The 21348-nt window shown below is 32.4% G+C and overlaps 4 protein-coding genes and 2 pseudogenes across 6 annotated transcripts; 3 read left to right on the top strand and 3 right to left on the bottom strand.

Moving 5' to 3' along the window:
- Positions 1 to 793: 793 nt before the first annotated feature.
- LOC146922155 (uncharacterized) lies at positions 794 to 2209 on the top strand. Its single transcript, XM_085711474.1, has 2 exons — positions 794 to 974; positions 1431 to 2209. Exons 1-2 carry the CDS (start codon positions 794 to 796, stop codon positions 2207 to 2209), a joined length of 960 nt encoding a protein of 319 aa, XP_085567600.1.
- Positions 2210 to 2670: 461 nt separating this feature from the next.
- Positions 2671 to 6975, top strand: LOC146922154 (protein CLAVATA3 INSENSITIVE RECEPTOR KINASE 6-like). The gene is made up of 11 exons (XM_085715250.1): positions 2671 to 2994; positions 3096 to 3228; positions 3316 to 3387; positions 3471 to 3614; positions 3848 to 3919; positions 4033 to 4092; positions 4198 to 4292; positions 4719 to 4868; positions 4960 to 5301; positions 5661 to 6040; positions 6366 to 6975. Exons 1-11 carry the CDS (start codon positions 2892 to 2894, stop codon positions 6684 to 6686), a joined length of 1872 nt encoding a protein of 623 aa, XP_085571376.1. The 5' UTR covers positions 2671 to 2891; the 3' UTR covers positions 6687 to 6975.
- A 231-nt stretch (positions 6976 to 7206) lies between these two features.
- LOC146922153 (F-box/FBD/LRR-repeat protein At1g13570-like) lies at positions 7207 to 7963 on the bottom strand. The gene is made up of 3 exons (XM_085711473.1): positions 7861 to 7963; positions 7592 to 7704; positions 7207 to 7464 (listed from the first exon to the last, which is right to left on the bottom strand). Exons 1-3 carry the CDS (start codon positions 7961 to 7963, stop codon positions 7207 to 7209), a joined length of 474 nt encoding a protein of 157 aa, XP_085567599.1.
- A 2450-nt stretch (positions 7964 to 10413) lies between these two features.
- Positions 10414 to 11820, top strand: LOC146922152 (cellulose synthase A catalytic subunit 3 [UDP-forming] pseudogene; annotated as a pseudogene).
- Positions 11821 to 11865: 45 nt separating this feature from the next.
- LOC146922151 (putative cellulose synthase A catalytic subunit 8 [UDP-forming]) lies at positions 11866 to 13366 on the bottom strand (annotated as a pseudogene).
- Positions 13367 to 17401: 4035 nt separating this feature from the next.
- On the bottom strand, positions 17402 to 20730 carry LOC146922150 (F-box/RNI-like superfamily protein). Of its 3 annotated transcripts, none has more exons than XM_085715244.1 (4): positions 20528 to 20730; positions 19474 to 20361; positions 18098 to 18256; positions 17402 to 17987 (listed from the first exon to the last, which is right to left on the bottom strand). In XM_085715244.1, the coding sequence occupies exons 2-4, from the start codon at positions 20275 to 20277 to the stop codon at positions 17685 to 17687; spliced, it is 1266 nt and encodes a 421-aa protein (XP_085571370.1). In that variant the 5' UTR covers positions 20278 to 20361; positions 20528 to 20730; the 3' UTR covers positions 17402 to 17684. The 3 variants fall into 3 exon arrangements, with proteins under 3 accessions (XP_085571370.1, XP_085571371.1, XP_085571372.1); XM_085715245.1 differs by having other exon boundaries at positions 19474 to 20299; XM_085715246.1 differs by having other exon boundaries at positions 19474 to 20291.
- Positions 20731 to 21348: the final 618 nt, after the last annotated feature.

Here is a 21348-nt window from a genome sequence, read left to right as displayed (position 1 = left end):
CTTTTTTTAGATACATTGAATAATTAATGTATCTCGTTTACAATGAAGACTAGATACATTGATTATTAAATGTATCTAAAAAAAGAATATTTTCTTATATATAGGACCGGAGGGAGTATCACTTTGTAAAATTTCAATTAATCTAATATATGGTCTGTGTAACCACATTTTTTCAGTTGTTTGACCGCTATTTAGAAAAAAAAATATGATCATGCAATAAAATGCGCGTGATCACTATTTTTCCACTTTGTTAACCAAATATATTATGGAAAACTAGTGGTCACACAACTAAACAAATGTGTTCATACAAATCAACAAATCATATATTTGGTAATTGAAATTTATTATTGTTTTAACTAACATATCACTGTTCATTGTAGTTCAGTCATTTATAACTAAAATACTAACTATAATTAATAAAGATGTTTTAACAAATGATACTCATATTTTACCATTAAAATTAATTTTATTAATAATTTCCTTAATAAATGTGTAAAACTTAAACAACACCTAACGTTAGACGAAGGAAATGACTAACAAATCAAATAGTGTCACTTTTGTTTTTTCTCTCTACTCATTGCTGCCAGCTAAGCACTCTGAGCCACTTAGATAATTTTGGATTTCAATTTTAAGCCATGTCACTCTGAGCCTCCTTTTTGAAAAGTTGTCCGGATTAAAAGTGAATTTCTCAAAAAGCCATTTAGTGGGTGTCAATGTTGCCTCTTCTTGGTTGTCGGAAGCGGCTTCCGTGTTGAATTGTAAGGTTGGTTCCATCCCTTTTGTGTACCTGGGTATGCCTATTGGTGGTAACGCGCGACGCTTGTCTTTTTGGGAGCCACTCATTAACCGTATTAAATCTAGACTGTCGGGTTGGAAATCGAAACATTTATCATCGGGTGGTCGCTTGGTTCTCTTGAAGTCTGTCCTGTCGTCATTGCCTGTTTATGCTCTTTTCTTCTTCAAGGCTCCAGCAGGTATTGTCTCCTCTATTGAATCTATCTTAAATTGTTTTTTTTTTTGGGGGGGGGGGGGGGGGGGGGGGGGGAGTGATGACCACAGGAAAATACATTGGGTTGACTGGAACACTGTATGTAGGAGTAAGGAGGTTGGTGGTTTGGGGGTAAGGAGAATTAGGGAGTTTAATTTAGCGTTGTTAGGCAGGTGGTGTTGGAGGCTGTTGGTAGATACCAATAGTTTGTGGTTTAGAGTGTTGGCAGCTCGATATGGTGTTCAGGGGGGGCGCATTCAAGAGGGAGGCCGTGAGGCTTCAGTGTGGTAGCATGACATTTATGCATTGTGTCGGGATGGTTGGTTTAGTGATAATGTTAGTCGTTCTCTTGGTAATGGGAGACATACGCTTTTTTTGTCAGATGTTTGGATTGGCGGGGTGTCCCTTAGAGTTAGATTTAGTCGTTTATATGACTTATCAGATTTTAAAGAGTCATCTGTTTTTCATATGAGTCAGTTGGGTTGGGGAGAAGATGGTGGGGCGTGGAGATGGAGGCGGAGGCTGTTTGTGTGGGAGGAGCAGATGGTGGGGGAATTGTCTAGACTGCTTCACGATATTATTTTGCAGGTTGATGAGGTTGACAAATGGATATGGACTCTGGAAAAAAGCGATGTTAACTCTGTTCGTAGCGCCTATCGGACTCTTGCTAATAATTCTCCTTTAGTTAATCCGGTACCAGCTGCAGATCTATGGCATAAGGATGTTCCTCTGAAGGTGGTATTATTCGCTTGGCGGTTATTTCGAGACAGGTTGCCTACAAAAGAAAATTTGCATCACCGTGGTGTTCTTGATCGTGATTCTACATTATGTGTGGCAGGGTGTGATTTGGTTGAATCTTCTCGGCACTTATTTTTACATTGTAATACTTTTGGTTCTGTTTGGTATCTTATATATAGGTGGCTAGGCATCTCAGCGGTAGTTCCTTCCCAGGTGTCGGCTCACTTTACTCAATTTAGTGTCAGTGGCGGTATTGGTAACAAGCGCCGTTCAATTTCTCAGGTCATCTGGTTTGCAACGGTATGGGAAATTTGGAAAGAAAGAAATAACAGGCTGTTTAATGATATTCAATGCTCAGTCACTCAGGTGGTAGATAAGATTAAGTCACTTGCTTTTCGATGGTTGAAGACGAAATACGTCACACTTCCCTTCAATTATCATGGTTGGTGGCTTAGTCCGTTTACTATGTTGGGCATTGGCTAAATTACCTTTTCTTTCTTGTTACTTGTTACTATTTGTAAATATCTTTTGTGACTTTGTTGTCTTTCCTTTGTACACCTTGTACTAAGGGAGACACTTTTGGTTTAATATTATATCCCATTTTAGCTTCTTCAAAAAAAATGAATGTTGTAAATTATTTTAAAACTATTTGGTAAGAGTATAATACGGCCAGATTAATTAATGTGTATGTTTTTTAATGTAGATTAAGCTCCACTAAAACCAAACTTTCACAATGCTTAACAGATAATACTTCACTAACTCTTATTTTATTTTCAAATAGTGAAGGAATAGAATAAAAGTACTACTAATGTGTGAAGACCAATGCATGATTGAAGGAATTTTCTTTTTGAGCCATCTTTCGCATTTATCTAGAAAGATGTTAATGGTGTAATGGATCTTTGCTTTAATTATATATTCTTTGCTTTGCTTTCTTTTTTTGAACCATTGGTTAAAGAATAAAGATGCTTCTTCTTTTTTCAAGTCATTTTTACTACTTCCTTTCTGATTCAAGTCTGACACAAACAAGGATTGGAGTGAGTGCAGCAACTCTCATGTAAACATAACCAAGTTGAAAATTGAATCTTTCAAAACCTACTCTTTACTTACTTTTCTACTTTAAGGTAGGAACAAAACTTGACCAAGTTTTCATTGATCCTTCTACTCAATGGAAAGGAAAGAGGATATAGCTTTGTTTAGTTTGGCTTTGTTCTTCTTCATGTGGACTTCAGTAACTGGTTTACTTTCTTCTAAAGGTGTCAACTATGAAGGTGACTAGCTATAACTAGGAGCAGTTTCTTCAATCATAGTACTAACTAAGTCTAATACTAATAATTTGAAGTTTATATATTTATCTTTGTTGAACATGCAGTTCAAGCTTTAATAGGAATTAAGAATTCTCTGGTAGATCCTCATTCTGCTTTAAATAACTGGGATGCTGAGTCTGTTGATCCTTGTAACTGGGCTATGGTTACTTGTTCGTCGGATCGATTTGTCATTGCTCTGTGAGTGAAATTTAGAACTAACAAAACTATACAAAAATTACTTCATTTTTAGGATTTTATTTTAGTTCTTGTTTCATTTTTTTTCAGTGGAATTCCAAGCCAGAATATATCTGGTACACTCTCATCAAGCATAGGTTCTTTACCAAACCTTCAAACTGTGTAAGTACCTCTAATCATGCTATGGTGAGAAAAAGTATATGGTATGAAGATTTTGTTAATTCTTATTAGGAGTTTTGCTGCAGGCTGTTGCAGGATAATAATATCACAGGACTAATTCCATCTGAGATTGGAAAGCTTCAAAAACTTCAAACACTTGATCTTTCTGACAATTTCTTCACTGGTCAACTTCCAGATACTCTTTCTCATATGAGGGGTCTCCATTATTTGTAAGTTCAATAATGCTTATACATAATAACCTATGAAGCACGGACACAACATGGACACTGAACATGACACATTCAGTGTAATCATAGGTGTCAGTGTCGGACACCGATGCTTGTCCGACACCGGAACACACCTAATCCGAGGAGTATTTCTGCTTCGTAGATAATAACACATTCCTCTATTGTTTTATGTTACAATGTAAGAATCTGATAATAGAAATTTGAATTGAAATCAGGCGGCTAAACAATAATAGTCTTTCTGGACAAATTCCTTCCTCAGTGGCTAACATGTCACAGCTTGCCTTTCTGTATGTTTCTCTCCCATGCTTTTTATCATCATTTTTTTTTTCTTAGTACTTTTTTCCCTCAACAATTTGATGTATAGTAAATAATAATTTATGTTTTTCTGAATTTTGCTTAGGGATCTCTCTTTTAATAACTTGAGTGGACCTGTACCAAGATTAAATGCTAAAACATTCAAGTAAGTTCTTTGGTGTTTATTATATTAGTTATTCATTAGTTTATTTTATTAATTAATTAATAAAAGTCTTAAATAATTATAAGTTTTCACTCTCTTGTGTAACAGTATTGTAGGCAATCCCCAAATATGTGCCACTGGAGTTGAGCAAAACTGTTTTAGGACAACATTAATTCCTTCTGCTATGAATAATAACTCTCAAGGTAATCATAGTTTTGTACTTCTCCAAAATCATGATGTTTTCATTTGAATCTTTCTTACTTATCTCTCATAAAGTGCTTTTATTTTGACTTTCTTTCATGATGGTCTAAGTCTAATCTAGTGCTTTTTGGATTCAAATCTATTTCATGAGCAACTTTCAAAATTATTCATTTTTTTTAAGCTGTTTTCATATATTTATAATCATTGCTTCCATCATTGACCACCCCTATATTTATTTGTTAGTATTAAATCCTTAATAGGCATATGTGAGATCGCTCGGGAGAGTTTATGAAAACAACTTATAGCTTATATTGTTACAATTTGACATTATTTTATCTTTTGTTATATAAATAACTTATACTCTATAAACACATAATAAGTTGTATTTCCAAACACGCCTAACACAATTTCCTGAAATGCTTTTCAAGATTTACAATCCTCTAATCGACCAAAAAGTCACAAAGCTGCCTTAGCTTTTGCTTCAAGCTTAAGCTGCATCTGCTTACTAATTCTGGGATTTGGCTTCCTTCTCTGGTGGAGACAAAGATATAACAAGCAAATATTCTTTGACACGAATGGTTAGTTAGTCGTTGAATCAAATTGAACTACAGCATAGGCTAATATCGTATGCATAATATTTTAATCTTTTATTTTATGAAATTATTTCAGAACAATACCGCGAAGAGATTTGCCTTGGAAACCTGAAGAAGTTTCATTTCAGAGAACTTCAAGTTGCTACAAATAACTTCAGCAGCAAAAACTTAGTTGGAAAAGGTGGTTTTGGGAATGTTTACAAAGGTTGTCTCCGAGATGGTACAGTTATAGCTGTAAAAAGGCTTAAAGATGGTAATGCAGTTGGTGGTGAGATCCAATTCCAAACTGAACTAGAGATGATCAGTTTAGCTGTTCATAGGAATCTTCTTCGCCTCTACGGATTTTGCATGACAGCTACAGAGAGGCTCTTAGTGTATCCTTATATGTCGAATGGTAGTGTTGCTTCTCGTCTCAAAGGTAATCGAAATTTTGTATCTCTATTAGTAAAAGAAATTTAATGAACAACTATTTATTATTATTATTGTATTTGCCTGCTGTCAATGGACTTTTTTATACAAATCTCAACTTCTAATCAATGTTTTTGATGATTGTGGACGTTTTTATACACATGGAGTGGACGTTTCTAAATTACAGTTGTGGTGGAGGCTGCGTCGCCATCCTTTACATTGTTGATAATTGTTGCCTAATGTGGATGATGCGGTCTCTAACATGGTCTAATAGTGGCTACAGAGCCATAACAAACTTCGGTCGGAGTCGTAGACCTTTTTTAAAAATCCTTGATGAGTACTAATTTGCATTTTCATGATATATTGCAGGCAAGCCAGGTCTAGACTGGGCAACAAGGAAAAGAATAGCATTAGGAGCAGGAAGAGGGTTACTATATTTACATGAACAGTGTGATCCAAAGATAATTCACAGAGATGTTAAAGCAGCAAATATATTGCTAGACGATTATTGTGAGGCTGTAGTAGGAGACTTTGGATTAGCAAAACTATTGGACCACAGAGACTCACATGTGACAACAGCAGTGAGAGGAACTGTAGGACACATAGCCCCTGAATACCTATCAACAGGACAATCCTCAGAGAAAACAGATGTATTTGGATTTGGAATTCTTCTGCTTGAATTGATTTCTGGACAAAGAGCTCTTGAATTTGGGAAAGCTGCTAACCAGAAAGGTGCTATGCTTGATTGGGTAATGTTCAAACAGAATTGCTTCTTTTGTCCTTTTACTTTGTTGTCTTTTTGTTACTTTTATTTTAATAATAGACAAGTATGCACTCACCAACACTTGAAATCAATTTGTCTTGTACTGAGTACATAAAAGAGCCACTTGTTCTAAAATAGGCACTTAAATAAAATAAATTTAATTATTTATATATTAGTTGTCCCAACATATACTATATATTATACATATGTTACTTTTATTTCTGTCACTAGGTCAAGTTGTTGAATATAATGTCCATGTTATATATCTTATGTGTGCTAGCTGATAGTATTCAATGTGACTAAAATTGCAGGTAAAGAAAATACATCAAGAGAAGAAGATTGACGTGTTAGTAGACAAGGACTTGAAAAACAAGTATGATAGGATAGAGTTAGATGAAATAGTTCAAGTGGCTCTTTTATGTACTCAGTACCTTCCAAGTCACAGGCCAAAAATGTCAGAAGTAGTTAGAATGCTTGAAGGAGATGGACTTGCAGAGAAATGGGAAGCGTCGCAAAGAGCTGAATCAACACGAAGTAGAGGAAATGAACTCTCGTCTTCAGAACGTTATTCTGATCTTACTGATGACTCTTCTTTGCTTGCACAAGCAATGGAACTTTCTGGACCAAGATAACATACAATGTCTTGTATTGTCTATGTATGTGTTACATTCAAAATTATGCTAGTTTTTTTTTGACTGTACAGAATCTGATCGGAGACACTGACGTATAGATGTTTGTTTGGTATGTGTTTTGATCAACTATGGAGGGATGGTTTTTATGGGAAATGTTCATTCAAGGTCCTTCAGATTGTTGAAATAATGTTTATAAATAGTTTGTACTAAAAACTGTTGATCTTATTTTGGAATTTGTTTCACTGGTGAGTTGTATGTAACTCTGCTTAATTTACTTCTGTTATCTCAATTGTTTGATCATAAATATGTTCTTGTTTAGCATAGAAGATCAAAATATTTTTTCGCATAAAGTTGTCAAACTCGAGAGTTTAAGTAAACATATTTTGTCTATGTGAAATTAACTCGTAGACTAGTATGAGTTAATCTCATATTAAAATAATATATGCATGAAATGGATACTTGTATACTACAATATATGTATCAATAAGTCAAAATCTCTGCGTTTATAGTTGAGTCAAAATTAAAATTTAAACTTTGCCCTCCCTGGATAGTTTCTGCTAGTGAAATGAATTTCTACCTTAGCAGATGCCATTGGAAATTTCTGCAATTCGACCGACATCTTCCGCTGATATTCTCTATCATTTGTACAAGGAATAACAATCATTTTCTCCAGAACAATTGAACAGCCAAGCAACAATTTGATAAAATCAATCTCAAGTGGCACACCACTCATGTCTTCCAAAATAACAATTTTAAGCTTGCTAGGTAAAGATGAGCACTGCCAATTTCCATTAAGTAATAAACCATAATATTTTGTTATGTAAAAATTAATAACAGAACTATTCATCTTCAATTTGTAAAAACGGAGGAAATTTACTAAACTATGCAATGAGTAGGGGACTTACTGAAATGTAAAGCTTCTTTAGATTGGGAGAGCTTGTAATCACGCAAAGGATTACAAGTATCTCTTCCATATCGTCAAAACATACGGGATCCATTCGAATAATCTCGTCAAAACCTATGCTCAAGTACTTCAAGAACGTGCAAAAATAAAAATAAAAACGGGTTAGCCATACATCAGAAAAGAACACCATCAATAATTTGTTGATAACAATGATGGTGAAACTATATGCAAAATGGCGGTGAATCAACTTAAAAAATAGATTAAGCACACCTCCAAGAAAATTAACAAAATTGCAATTCGCCATCGGCTCAACATGCCTGACAGGGTCGTTAGGCATATAAATAGAAACAGGTATTTCAACCAAAAGTGGCATGTCTATAAGACAAATGTCCTTGAATGCACCTTTGAGACACAAGTACTTGAGCTTGGGAGCACAGATTGTAAGAGCTAAACAACCACAGCCGCGTGTAAATGAAAAATTCTCCAACGGAGAGCAACTTGTAATGAGTCTCTCAATCGAAAATTGCTTCAGAGGATATCAAAACACGTTCAAAGTTTAGGCTCTTTAAACACGAAAGTTTATTAAAACTATGAGTAGATCCAACTCACAGCACGAGAGCTTCAATCGAGTCAATTTCTCACTACTGAAAAGGCCGGAAGGCATTCTAAAAAAATTCTCCGAAATGGAAAGAATCCACTGATCTATTTCAGGGAAGCTCTTCAGGAACCTATGCGTAATTTGGAACTTGTGAACTGGTCCTTTGTTAAGCGAATAGCACCTTGCAGATAAACTCGACAAGATGTTGCTAAGAACTTCTTTGTCTTAATAGAGAGGAACACATTTTTCATCAAAAACAAGTTGAGGAATGGAAGTTTTATTAATGTCTACAGGTAGGTCAGTGATCGAATCAAGACACAAAACATTTCCCATTTTTATGCAAATCATTTAATAAAAAGAAGTAAGAATCATTTAAATCAAAAAGAAGTAAGAATCATTTAAATCACTTTTATGCAAATAATCATAAATAAACTTACAAAAGATGTAAATGGCCTTAAACGGGAAGCAACTGCGGGAAAGCAGGAACATAGGCAGTAAATGGCCGGTCCGAAAATTGCATATGCTTTACTTTTATCATAGGAAATTCTTATCAAAATTTGTCATAGCTTTGATGATTACTACCTAGCTATGAAGCACGGATACGGACACGGACACCTGCTAAGACACGGACACTGACACGCCGGTGTTGGACAAGTATCGGTGACGGTGTCGGTGTTGGACACGTCACATGTCAGACACCGGAACACACCTAATCCGATGAGTGTCTGTGTTTCATAGATTACTACATAAAGGATGATGATGACATATTGCTATGAACATTGCACCCCAGTAATGAATCTTTCTTAAAAACAAAACATAGGACTTCACATTATCTAATATAAATAACAAGAGGTGTGTTATTTGAACAACCATTTGGTTGACAACTTATTGTACAACCATAAATTTACAAAAAAAAAAAAAAAAAAGTAGATTTTGACATGGAAATCAAAGCAATAAAGAGATAAATAAAAATATATGTGAGTATGAGAGAGAAAGTTGTCACAAAAGGTGTTAGAAAATGGTTGTACAAATATCATTTCTCAAATAACAAACAGTGAAACTTACTGTGATTTTTGAAATACTTCATGGCCAAAATTCAAGAAAGTGTACTTACAGTTTCTTAAAGTATGCTAACAGGCTCAATTTTTAGAGTATGCACATGCTCAATTTTTAAAATGGACATTATATGCTTACAGTTTCTTAAAGTATGGTTACATTCTGTCCAATTTTTAAGGAGATTTGATTTGATCATTATTTGAATTTAGATCTAGTATCACAACCTTTTAAGGTATCAGCTGCATATCATAAGTGTTAGCCAAAAGTCATGTAAATCTTTTCTTTATCTCATGACTCTCGTGTATTATATAATTATATAATTAAAGGGTGCATATGTACACAAAAAGTAATTCAATGAGTGAAAAACAAAACAAAATTGTCAAACCAAATCATGAAGGAATCAGAGGTCATTTTATATTTCTTTATCAAAGGAAAAAAAGAGAAGAAAAGAAGAGAAAGATGTCATTTTGTATTTGAAAACTTGCCTTTTCTATCATCTAGATTTTATTGCTTATTTCACAAACAATTTTTCACTCAACATAATTAATATCATTAATACACCATTGATGGACGGAAATGAACCTGCATAAAGGAAAAGTTTTCAAAGACTAATTTGAAAATCAGATTCAAAAACTCATAGTCGAATGAGAAATTGAAACACAGTCAGAAGCTCACAGAGCAGTGTCATTCTAAGGCAATGCAAGTTGTGAATTAAGCAAGTATCATGACCATAAACCAAACAATTAATTTAGATCGCTTTCATTTCTTATCAGATCTGAAACAAAAGAAAACAATATGAAACACATACCAATAGTTATGTCTGAAGACTGAAATTAGATTGTTTCTTTTCATTACTTTGTTCTCCCCTTCCTAGTAATGGGAAAACAAAAAAGGCATATGTGATGTAAGCAAATTGGTTTTGTTTCTTTTATTTGCTGATTTGATGAGAGATACTGAAAATTGGTTTTATTTGACTCATTAGATTAGTGTTTATGTACAATTGCTGGCACTAACTAACTTGTAATATGCATTAGTTTATCAATCAAATCCAGTTTGGTTTCAAGTAAATTACGTTGACAAATTGTCGAGAAGATCTGATTATGGTCTAGAACAAGATTTACAGGTTACTACTTTCGCTGGTTTTCTTATTTTACGTCAATCTTTAAACTATGGCTATCTTAACAATTCAGTTATTTATCATGCATCAGCCCAGATCAAACTTTATGACCTATGATTGGTCTATATACGGCATGCCTATGAGGCCAGCATTTAAAGGTTCTGCACCTATCAACCTTTCAGATCGTCTAAACCAAGTGCTTCGATGGGCTTTAGGTTCTGTTGAGGTTCTTTTTAGCCGACATTGTCCTATCTGGTATGGTTATGGTGGAAGACTAAAGTGGTTTGAAAGGCTTGCATATATTTACACCACATTCTATCCACTCATTGTCATTCCCCTTCTCATGTAATGTACATTGCTAGTTGTTTGTCTTTTCACTAACAAGTTCATCATTCCATAGGTTTGTTATTTATTTCTTCATACATATAATCCAGTAACCAAACAAGTATAATATTATAGTTAATCATTTTTTGTTGAATTTATCCTAAATTGGAAATGCATTAAGTATGATATCATGAGTGAATTGTAATTCTCCTATTTCTTTGGTTCCAAAAAAATAAGTTAATAAGTTAATCATTCTTTTGTTGAATATTTATCCTAAATTGGAAATGCATTAAGTAGGATATCCTGAGTGAATTGTAATTCTCTTATTTCTTTGGTTCCAAGAAAATATTTTCATAACCAACATGATTTTGTAATTGAAACTGTCTTTTTATGGACTCATATCTCTGTAGCACCGATATGACACTAACACATGCAATTACATCCGATTATTATGGGTGCGTGTGTTGTGTCAGTGGTGATCCAATGTTCGTATTTGTATATCTTTGTAGACTCGGCATGACTGACTTCATAGGAAGCATGCATTCACAAAATTAATATAGGACTAGTTATATTTTGACTAAAATACATTTCGAAATATGAGCGAATCTAAATTCGTCTTCTTAACTTAACAAATTTATTTTGCTTGCAGATTAGCAACATAGCAAGTATATGGTTTATCAACATCGACAAAAAAAATTTGAAGATGCGATGGAGCGGTGTTGGAATCGACGAGTGGTGGAGAAATGAACAGTTTTGGGTGATCGAGGTGTGTTAGCACACCTTTTTGCCGTGTTCCAAGATCAGCTAAAAGTAGTTTTCAGAATCGACACAAACTTTACCTTCACCTCGAAAGCATCAGATGAAAACGGAGGCACTGCAGAACTCTACATGTTCAAATGGACAACACTTCTCATTCCTCCAAAGACACTACTCAATAAATTTGGTAGAAGTTGTTGCTAGTATATCTTATGCTATCAATAATGGTTACCAATCATTGGGTCTACTCTTTGGTAAACTCTTCTTTGCATTTTGGGTCATTATTCGTCTATACCCTTTCCTTAAAGGTCCTACCGAGTATCATTCATCTCCAAAAGAAAAAAAAATCAATCATCTTATGGGAAATGTCCCTAACTAAATTTACCACATTATATGTCAGGATTTCCAAGTTATCTAATGAAAGCTACACAAGACATAAATTTTTTTCATTCATCTTATTTGGAGATGAATGATAACCCATAAGACCTTTAAGGAAGGTAGCGATGAATGATAACCCAAAATGCAAAGAAAATGAATGATAACCCATAAGACCTTTAAGGAAGGTAGCGATGAATGATAACCCAAAATGCAAAGAAAAATTTACCAAAGAGTGGACCCAATAATTGGTAACCACTATTGATAGCATAAGATATGCTAGCAACAACTCCTACCAAGTTTCTTATGAGAAGTGTCGTTGGAGGAATGAATGAAGTGTTGTCCATTTGAACATGTAGCGTTATGTAGAGCCTCCTTTTTCATCTGACACTTTCAAGGTGACGGTCAAGTTTTTGTCGATTCTAAAAACTACGTTTAGTAGCCCTTGGAACACGGAAAGAAGATGCTCTGACACACCATCGATCATCCACAACTGTTTGTTTCTCCAACACTGCTCCATCGCATCTCGAAAAAAAAAATAGTCGATTTTGATAAACCATATACTTGTTATGTTTCTAATCTAGAAGAAAAATAAAATTGTTAAGTTTCTAGACGGATTTAGATTCGCTCATATTTCGATTAGTCAAAATACAACTAGTTCAAACTTGATTTTGTGAATGCATGCTTTCATTGGAGGCAGTCATGGAGAGTCTACAAAGCAATGACACAAACACAAACATCGAACCATCACTGACACAACAGAGGCACCCATAATAATTGGATGAGATCGCATGTGTCAATGTCGTGTCGGTTCTACATATATCAAACTCAATAAAAACATAGTTTCAATACACAAAGTCATGTTGGTTATGAAAATATTTTCTTGGAACCAAAAAAAGTAGGAGAATTATAATTCACTCTGGATATCCTACTTAACGCATTTCCAATTTAGATAAATTAAACAAAAGAAAGATTAACTTCATTAATATTAATATTAACCATGTATGACTGGTTATACTTAATCACTTGTTTGGTTACTGGATTATGTATATGAAGAAATAAATAACAAACTTGTGGAATGATATGAACTTGTTAGTGAGAAGGGAGACATCTATCAAGGTACATATAAGAAGGGGAATGGAACTTAATGGATAGATTTTGGTGTTAATATATGCAAAACTTTAAAGCGACTTTAGCCATCCGCCATAACCATGCAAGATAGGACAATGTCGGCTAAAAAGAATCTCAACAGAACCTAAAACACATCGAATCACTTGGCTTAGACGATATGAAAGATTGATAAGTGCAGAACCTTTAAATGATGGCGCTTAGGCAGTAGATAGACCAATCATAAGTCCTAAAATTTGGGTTAATGCATGATAAATAACTGAACTATTAAGATACCCGCAGTTTAAAGATTAACAAAAAAAATAAAATAAAAACAGCAAAAGTGGTATAGCTTGTAAACCCTGTTCTAAACCATCGTCAGATCTTCTAGACAATTTGTCAAGGAAATTGACTTTGAAAGCCAAATGGATTTGATTGATCATACTAATGCATATATCACATGTTAGTTACTGCCATAACATGATTTTGTACTAGTAGTGGTTCCATATACTATCCTATTGTATACACCCACCTTTTATATATATTTCTATATTCTATCATAAATAAATATTTTAGATTAGGTTGAGTTTTTTGAAGGAAAGATTAGGTTGAGTTTGTTACCAAGTTATGGAGACGTATCTGTAATTGATATTGATACTTGAGAATACGTATAACTTTGATATTTTTTAGGAGAAACAATTCATTGATACATATAGTTTGTAACTTTGATATTTTTTAGGAGAAACAATTCATTGATACATATAATTTGTATTCCATGTTTCTCTCGTGTATGCCTTATGCTGGCGGAAACCTTTCGTTTGGTATATAATTTTATTTTGCTTTGTTTTTTTTTTTTTTTTGACCAAAAATTTATTTTATTTTGCTTTGTTAAAAAGAAAAACTAATCAAATTACACTAAATTATTAAACTTATTTTGCCTTGTCGCAAATGCATTATTGTTTTTTATCTGTAAATGCATTATTGTTTGATATAGGAGTTCTTCTAAAGATTTTATAATAAAATTTAGACCAAAATAAAAAATGTCTTTTGATAATGGAGTTCTTAAAGTTTTTTCTTTATCATTTATAATAATGTAAAACAAAAATAGATATCTTATAAAAAGATATTTATCAGCCTACTTTCAACTTAAAAAAAAAAAAGTAAGAAAAGAAACACAACACTAATAAAAAAAAAAAGTGTATTTGTCGATATAGTTACTTTTTTAGTTATCTCATGATATTCTAATATTTCATGTGGAAACTAGAACACGTGAAACATTTTCAATGTTACGAATATAATCAAGCATTAGATATGAAATTAAAGTGGGAATAATTTATTTATTTTTTGGAGAATGGAATACATTGTTAATTGATTTTTTGGGAGGAATATTGTTAAATAATTGTTTAGCTATTTATATAGATATATCTTTTTTAGTTATTTATATACACAGGTCTCTTTATTGACATCGAAAATGAAAAAAAAAAAATCTACGGTGGGGTGTTGAATGTGTAATTTTTTTTTTTCCAATGCAACCAATTAAAACACAAATATAGATAGTTATGGAGATTTTTTTTTTTTTGACAAAAATTATAGAGATATTTTAGAAACTAACTTAAAAAATCGGAACATAATAGTATGATTTGATTGAATACTTGTGTAACCGATGGATACAAATAAAAATCATTTAAATAATGCTACGAACTTATAAATATGTTGTCTCCACTATTTCGATCGAATTTATGGATCTGCATTTATTTTGTGTTACATCATTCTATAACATATTATGTGCTTCACGCATGTGCATTTTTTAAAAACTTTTACTGAACATTTTTGTTGCACGTTTAGATTAGCTTATTTATATAGATAGCTTATTTTGTGTTTGATGAAATGATAATAACGACAAGCAAGTAAGATGAAATAGAAACATAAAATACATATTATTCTTTACCTGAGGGGTGGGCAGCTTTCACCGATACTATCACGCTAGTTATAACGTAATTTGTTCCCTGTAACAAATTACAATTACTAAGATAAAGAATTTGATAAACAGAGTTACGTAGAAAAAGGAGAGAAGACAATAACCTAACCTTGTTGCATAGATATAGCGGCAAACCCTAGCAGAGAACGAGAGAGACAATCAAACCCTCTTACTTGCAAGTTAAGAGAACGAGAGCCGAATAAATAGCCTAAAATAAGACATGAAACTGGATATTTTTTATTTGGGCCATGTAAAAAGAGGTCCAAACATGAACCTCTTATTTGGTAATTGCTTTTTTCACTTTTGAAATTGCTATTTTTCCCTGCTACCTCTAGTCTAGCAGCATTTAACTGTCGTCGGAAACTTTCAAGTCGGTTGAACCAATTTAAAAAGTGATTGACGTTAGAAAAAAGCAATTTCAAAAATGAAAAGAGCAATTGTCCTCTTATTTTGATTGGAATATATCTTGTTCCTTTTGCATGCAATTTTTAAAACAAGATTTTATCATTTTTTTTAAGAAGTCAAATTAGACCAACGAAGTTGTTTAGCATGTAATCTTAAACAAAAAACTTACAAATTGTAATTTAATAGTGTTTTACCATTTGTAATATAGATCATTTCCGAGTTTGCTCCTGTGAAAAGAAAAATTTGATTCGGTCCTTGTAAAAAAAATTATTTCAAAATACCCCCTAGGTCATCTGACTATGCATATTTGCTGATGTGGCACGCTGAGTTACCTTTTTCTGATGACTTGGCGCGCTGACGGCATAATTAATTTAGTTTCTCTTTTTTTTTTACGGGTACACGTGGCAATTGTGCCTTTTTTTAAAAAAAATAAATAAATATAAATTCATTTATATTAATTTAGAAATTGAAAAAATTAAAAAAACTGAAAATTAATTTTCAACTATTAAAAAAATTGAAAAAATTCATTCTTTTTTCAAAATAAAGAAGATTTTTTCTAAACAAAATATTCTCGAACATAATATATTTCGAAATTTTTGGACAAATTATAAAAAAAATCCTAATTGAATTAAAATTATAATAGAAACGAAAAAAATAATATTATCTAATTTTTTTTATTTTGAAAATTAATTTCCAGATTTTTATTTTATTTTAAAAAAATCTTCATAATTTTTTAAAGAAAGATATGATATTTTTTCTATTTTTTATTTCGAAAAAGATTTTATAAAAATTCTGGAAAAATATTTTCTATTTTTTTTTAAGTTTTCAAAAAATATTATCTAAATTCTGGAAAAATATTTTCAATATTTCAGAATTTTAATTTTCAATTCTGGAAAAATATTATCTAAATTTTATTTTTTTATTTTGAAAAAATATTATCTGATTTTTTTTTAATTATGAAAAATATTTCCAAAATTTTTATTTTTTGTGTAAAAAATGAAAAAACGAACTTTTTAATTTTGAAAGAAAAATCTGAACTTTTTTTCAATTTAAAATTAGTTTTTCTAATTTTTTGAAATATATTTTCAAAAATTTCAAAATATATTAAGTTCCAGAATTTTTCATTTTTTTATATAAAATAAAACTTCTTACTTTTGAAAAAAATATGAATTTTTTTTCCTTTTTTTTCAATTTTTTTATTTTTTATTTCTAAATTTATATAAATGCATTTATAGATATTTTTTTAAAAATGCACAAATTTCATGTGTACCCATGAAAAACAAAATCGATAGATAGGAGATTTAAAGAAACGTGAGTTTTCCTTAATCGATGGAAGGTTAGGTGAAGACTATTATAGTCAAAAAAGGGTAGGTCCATTCTTTGTTGAGCCTACTTATTGATGACAATTAGATGCATCTAATTTTATTCGCAAAAAATGAATATTTAAACTAACTTACATAAATATAGCATTTTGGATATTCGCTTGGTTATGATAGTTCTTGGTGTGGATTTGTGTCGTTATAGGCGAAGAGTGTGGATTTGTGTCGTTATAGGCGAAGAGTCTTGTGATATTGTTTCTTATCTTATGAAGCTGATCGTTTATTCACTATATGGGTTGGGTGTTTTAGTATCAGATGACGCTGGGTATAATTTGAGCAGGTAATGTCAGCTCTTGGTTCAGCCTGTTATGGTTTTTTTCATTGCATTAGGCGTTTGGGTTGTCATATTCTGTACAGATGTTTGTTGCATCTATTGTTTGTGGTGGTGCTGTTATTGTTGCCTTGTGTTCGTTTTGGTGTAGCTGTTTTTATACATATCTTGTATTCTTATATTTGGCATCTCTGGTGCCTTCTTAATTCAATATATATTCATTTTTTGCCTCTTAAAAAATAAAACAGTATTATCATTATTCTAAGAAAAACATCAAATAACTTATGCTACAAATGCAATACACCAAATGCTGTGGACTGTGGTATCCAAGTAACTCAGCATATTCCACAAAATTTTGAAAGGACAAGCAAAACACCAGCAGTGAGTTAAATTATTTTATTTTTAAGAGAAATTGCAGCCCTGCAAAAGAGATAGGAAAGCCATATGAACCAGGGATTAAGAGATTATATTCAAACACCTGAGGAATAAGATTTTTGAGTAACATTTATCAATCAACTACACACACAAAAATAGTAGAAAGTGAGCGGTGACATGTGCAAGTGCACCTTACATACACATGGCTTGTACAAGTTTTCATATATCTCGGCAGAAATTGACTCAAAGTACACCATTGGATGCTAATTGTAATCAAAAAATAGATAAGTAACAAGGAAAATGAGAAAAAGGCATAAAAGAATGCGTGACAACATAGTCAAAATTCAAAATGTTTAATCTCCGCGGATGAAATAAATTTCTGCTTTAGTAGAAGCTCTTCGAAATTTCATCAGTTCGACCACCATTTTCAATTGACAATCCAAATCATACATAGCAGGAATGATACTCATTGTCTCCAGCATAGGTGAACAGCCAAGCAAAAATCTGATAAATTCGATCTCGTGTGGCATACCGCTCATTTCTGTCAACTTCACAAGTTTAAGCTGACCAAGTATAGAATCCGAAGGGCATTCTTTTTCCCAAAAATCCAAACCTGCATATCCAGCATACGGGGCATTTGATATGTTTGATGAACCCTGCCAAAGTCAATTGCATAAAACATGCAGTAATAAACCTTAAATATTTGATTATATTAATGATATTTAAAAATAACAACTGAACTATGCTGCAATGAGTAAGGACTTACCGAAATGTGAAGTTCTTTTAAATTAGGAGAGCTTGTAATCAAGCGAAAGACGACAAGTATTTCTTTCATATCCTCAAAACTTACTTGATACATTTCAATAGTCTCTAAATTGTTGTACTTTATAGCAAGATGCCCTAGGTCATTACCTATGCTCAAATACTTCAAGAACATGCAAAAATGAACTAGAGGTTAGAGACAAACATAACAACAGACAGGGGCGGACCTGAGCAGGGCAGGGTGTGGCAATAGCCACACCAGCTCAGGTCCAATTAATTTTTTTATGTCCAGTGCTCTGTTTGGCCCAAATATGAAACCGGAGCTTAGAAACTGTGTATGACTCTTTGGAAACTGCTTGTGTATTGAAAAAGTGAACAAACAGACTAAGAAAGAAATCTGAGTGCTCCGTTTGGATTTTCTGAAAATAATATAGTTTATATAAGATACCAAGGTCAAGGCTGCAAACTAGGTAAGTAGCAAAACATGATGAGTGTTAATTATAATATCATAAATTATTAAGTGCAAATATTTATATTTGTTTATTTTATCTTCTATATTGTTTCTTATAATCATTTTCCTTGTTGATTTGAAATTACTAAACTGAAATTTATAGTAGTAGTGAGAGTAATTGAATCATGATATTAAAATTGAAATTGAATTAAGATAGTGAGAGTAGTAGTGATAATAGTGCTACAATTGAAATTGATTTTTATTTTTAGGGGTTGGATACTAAAATTAATTTTAAATTGTTTGAAGTTGAAATTGAATTAAGATGTATTGTTTTGTTTGTTGATTTTATAAAAGTGGTAATTTATTGCTCTCGATGTACTTTGTATGAATTCCTCTTACATATCTTCATTTATTTTGATACTAATCTAATATTTTGTGTGTTGTATAATTGAATTAGGATGAAGAAATTTTTTTAGGTTATGCTTAGAGACAAAGTTAGTAGTAGTGAGAGCAACAAAGTCATTGACTTTGCCCCACTAATATTGGAAGTCCAGGTCCGCCCCTGACAACAGAACACCCCCTTTGTTGATCACAATGATGGTAAAACTTTACGCAAAAGTAGTGTTAACCAACTTAACTAAATAAATAGATACTACTCCGAACTTGGACTCGATTGTAAGCAAAAAAATATCTAAATTTGTCGGATTCAAATATAAGCAATTGCCAACTAATCTATACACATTTAATAGTAATATTCCAAAAATACCCTTACATTAACTTTTTTAATGTTGTGAAGAGATGACCATTATAACTATATTTTTACATGAAATCAAGAAAATGAAATGCACTTCACTATCACCCTTAACAAGTAAGAAAATATATATGTTTGAAAAATAATGAATTCCGAGGGAGTAAGAACAAACTGTTACCTTTGTGAAGTCAATAAGACCAACAAGTCTCTCGAGGTTAGGCACACCGCCAAGAAACTTGACAAAATTGCAAGTTGAGCTTTGCTCCATGTGCTCGTCAGTCATATACATAGCAACAGATAATTCAACCAAAAGTGGAGTATCTACAAGACAAATTTCCTTGAATTCGCCTTCAAGACACAAGTACTTGAGGTTTGGAGCACGTACAGTAAGAGCTAAACAGTCAAAGTATGAAAGCGATAAGTTCTCCAATAGAGGGCAACTTGAAATGAGGCTCTCAATCGCTTCGGGGGATATCAAAACTTGATGAAGATTGAGACACTTCAAATACGAAAATCCCTTAAAACTAGCAGGCGGATACAACTCGCAGCGTGAGAGCTCCAATCGAGTCAATTTCTCACAACTAAAAAAGCATGACGGCATTCTAAAGAATTCACCTTCTCCCAATTCAAGATCCAAATCTTTAAGATCATTTCTCGAAAGGAAAAGAATCCACTGATTTATAGCAGGGCAGGTCTGCAAGCTTGTATTCACAATTTGAAACTTATGAATTGGCCCTTGGTGAAGAAACAGCAATCGGGTGATAAACTCAACAACACTTTTCTGAACAACTTCTCGGTCGGTTGAGTTAGGGTAACATTTTTCATCGAAAACAAGCTGAGTAATTGTGGACCATTTGTACCTCCATTTGCGCGACAAAATGCTAGTTCTAACAGCATCTCTTATAGGAAGTTGTATCAAAATGGTCTCTATAATACTTTGAGGAAGGTCACTGATCAAATCAGGACCCGAAAAATCATCCATTTTTTATGCTTCAGCTAAAACACTACCAACAATTACCTCAATTTGCAAACAATTGGAGTGAAAAAATGCAGCGAACCCTAAGATCTATAAATCACATAATAATAATAATATATTGTTATTAATATTATGAAATATTAAAAATCACAAGTTGATACAAAATGTAGCAAAAGCTGTATCTATAAAGAAAACATTTTTGTGTGAACATTTTGAGTGAAATGAACAAAAATTGAGAAAAAAAGAATAAACTAACCAGAATTGAGACATGGCAGAGGCGAGATCTGGTATTCAAAAGAAGGAAGTGAAGTGATTCATTTGAACAGAATTATGATCTTTTAATTGGATTGGGGTGTCTCTCTCTCTCTTTGGTGTTTGGGTTTGGTGGGATTTAGATGATGATGAGCGCATAGACAAAATCTTGTAAAAGCAAAACATTTGCCCCGATGAAATGAACACAAACCTATTGCATTGACTCGGTTTAATTTAAAAGCATTAATATCTGACACAATTACCCCTTCCGGTCTCAAATGTAAAGAAATTTTTCACTTTGTAGATTCATTTAATATATAGACCAAATACATCATTTATTGAATAAATCTAAAAAGTAAAAAGTTTCTTACATTTGAGACCGGAGGGAGTATGATGAAAAAGTTATTAAAAATAGAGTAAGAACATGAGCATGAAAAATGCTAATACTCCCTCAGTTTCAAAATATAAGCAAAATTCACTTTTTAGATTCATTTATTTAATGATGTATGTGGTCCATACATTCATTTAATGATGTATGTGCTTCATAATATGGACCACATACATCATTAAATGAATGAACCTAAAAAGTGAATTTGCTTATATTTTGACACGGAGGGAGTAGTTATTAAAAATTAAAAAGTTATAATAGAGTGGTTGTATAAATATCATTTCTCTTAATTTAACTCAAGAGTGTGTTTGGATTGAGGAATGTTTTGAGTTGATGTAATGTTTTGAGGCAATTGAAATACTTTGAGATGAGTTTCATTGTTTGTATAATAATTCAAAAACTTTTAAAATGATGAAAAATTTATTTTTGAAGTATTT

The sequence above is a fragment of the Medicago sativa genome, chromosome 5 (genome assembly GCF_051527215.1).
Source record: "Medicago sativa cultivar Bolivia chromosome 5, Bolivia_mono, whole genome shotgun sequence".
Taxonomy (NCBI): domain Eukaryota; kingdom Viridiplantae; phylum Streptophyta; class Magnoliopsida; order Fabales; family Fabaceae; genus Medicago; species Medicago sativa.
This window is presented reverse-complemented; position numbering and strand designations above follow the sequence as displayed.

Bases quoted from the DNA above. Each gene is read 5' to 3' on its own strand.
- LOC146922155 (XM_085711474.1), top strand. From the start codon at position 794: ATGCCTATTGGTGGTAACGCGCGACGCTTGTCTTTTTGGGAGCCACTC. The intron at 975-1,430 runs GTATTGTCTCCT...ATGACTTATCAG, and splicing joins CTTCTTCAAGGCTCCAGCAG to ATTTTAAAGAGTCATCTGTT.
- LOC146922154 (XM_085715250.1), top strand. From the start codon at position 2,892: ATGGAAAGGAAAGAGGATATAGCTTTGTTTAGTTTGGCTTTGTTCTTC. The intron at 3,615-3,847 runs GTAAGTTCAATA...AATTGAAATCAG, and splicing joins ATGAGGGGTCTCCATTATTT to GCGGCTAAACAATAATAGTC. The intron at 4,293-4,718 runs GTAATCATAGTT...ATGCTTTTCAAG, and splicing joins TATGAATAATAACTCTCAAG to ATTTACAATCCTCTAATCGA.
- LOC146922153 (XM_085711473.1), bottom strand. From the start codon at position 7,963: ATGCCACTTTTGGTTGAAATACCTGTTTCTATTTATATGCCTAACGAC. The intron at 7,705-7,860 runs GTGTGCTTAATC...ACTTGAGCATAG, and splicing joins TTTTGTTAATTTTCTTGGAG to GTTTTGACGAGATTATTCGA. The intron at 7,465-7,591 runs GTAAGTCCCCTA...GGAAATTGGCAG, and splicing joins TAAAGAAGCTTTACATTTCA to TGCTCATCTTTACCTAGCAA.
- LOC146922150 (XM_085715244.1), bottom strand. From the start codon at position 20,277: ATGGATGATTTTTCGGGTCCTGATTTGATCAGTGACCTTCCTCAAAGT. The intron at 18,257-19,473 runs GTAACAGTTTGT...ATGTTCTTGAAG, and splicing joins GTCTTATTGACTTCACAAAG to TATTTGAGCATAGGTAATGA. The intron at 17,988-18,097 runs GTAAGTCCTTAC...TGACTTTGGCAG, and splicing joins TAAAAGAACTTCACATTTCG to GGTTCATCAAACATATCAAA.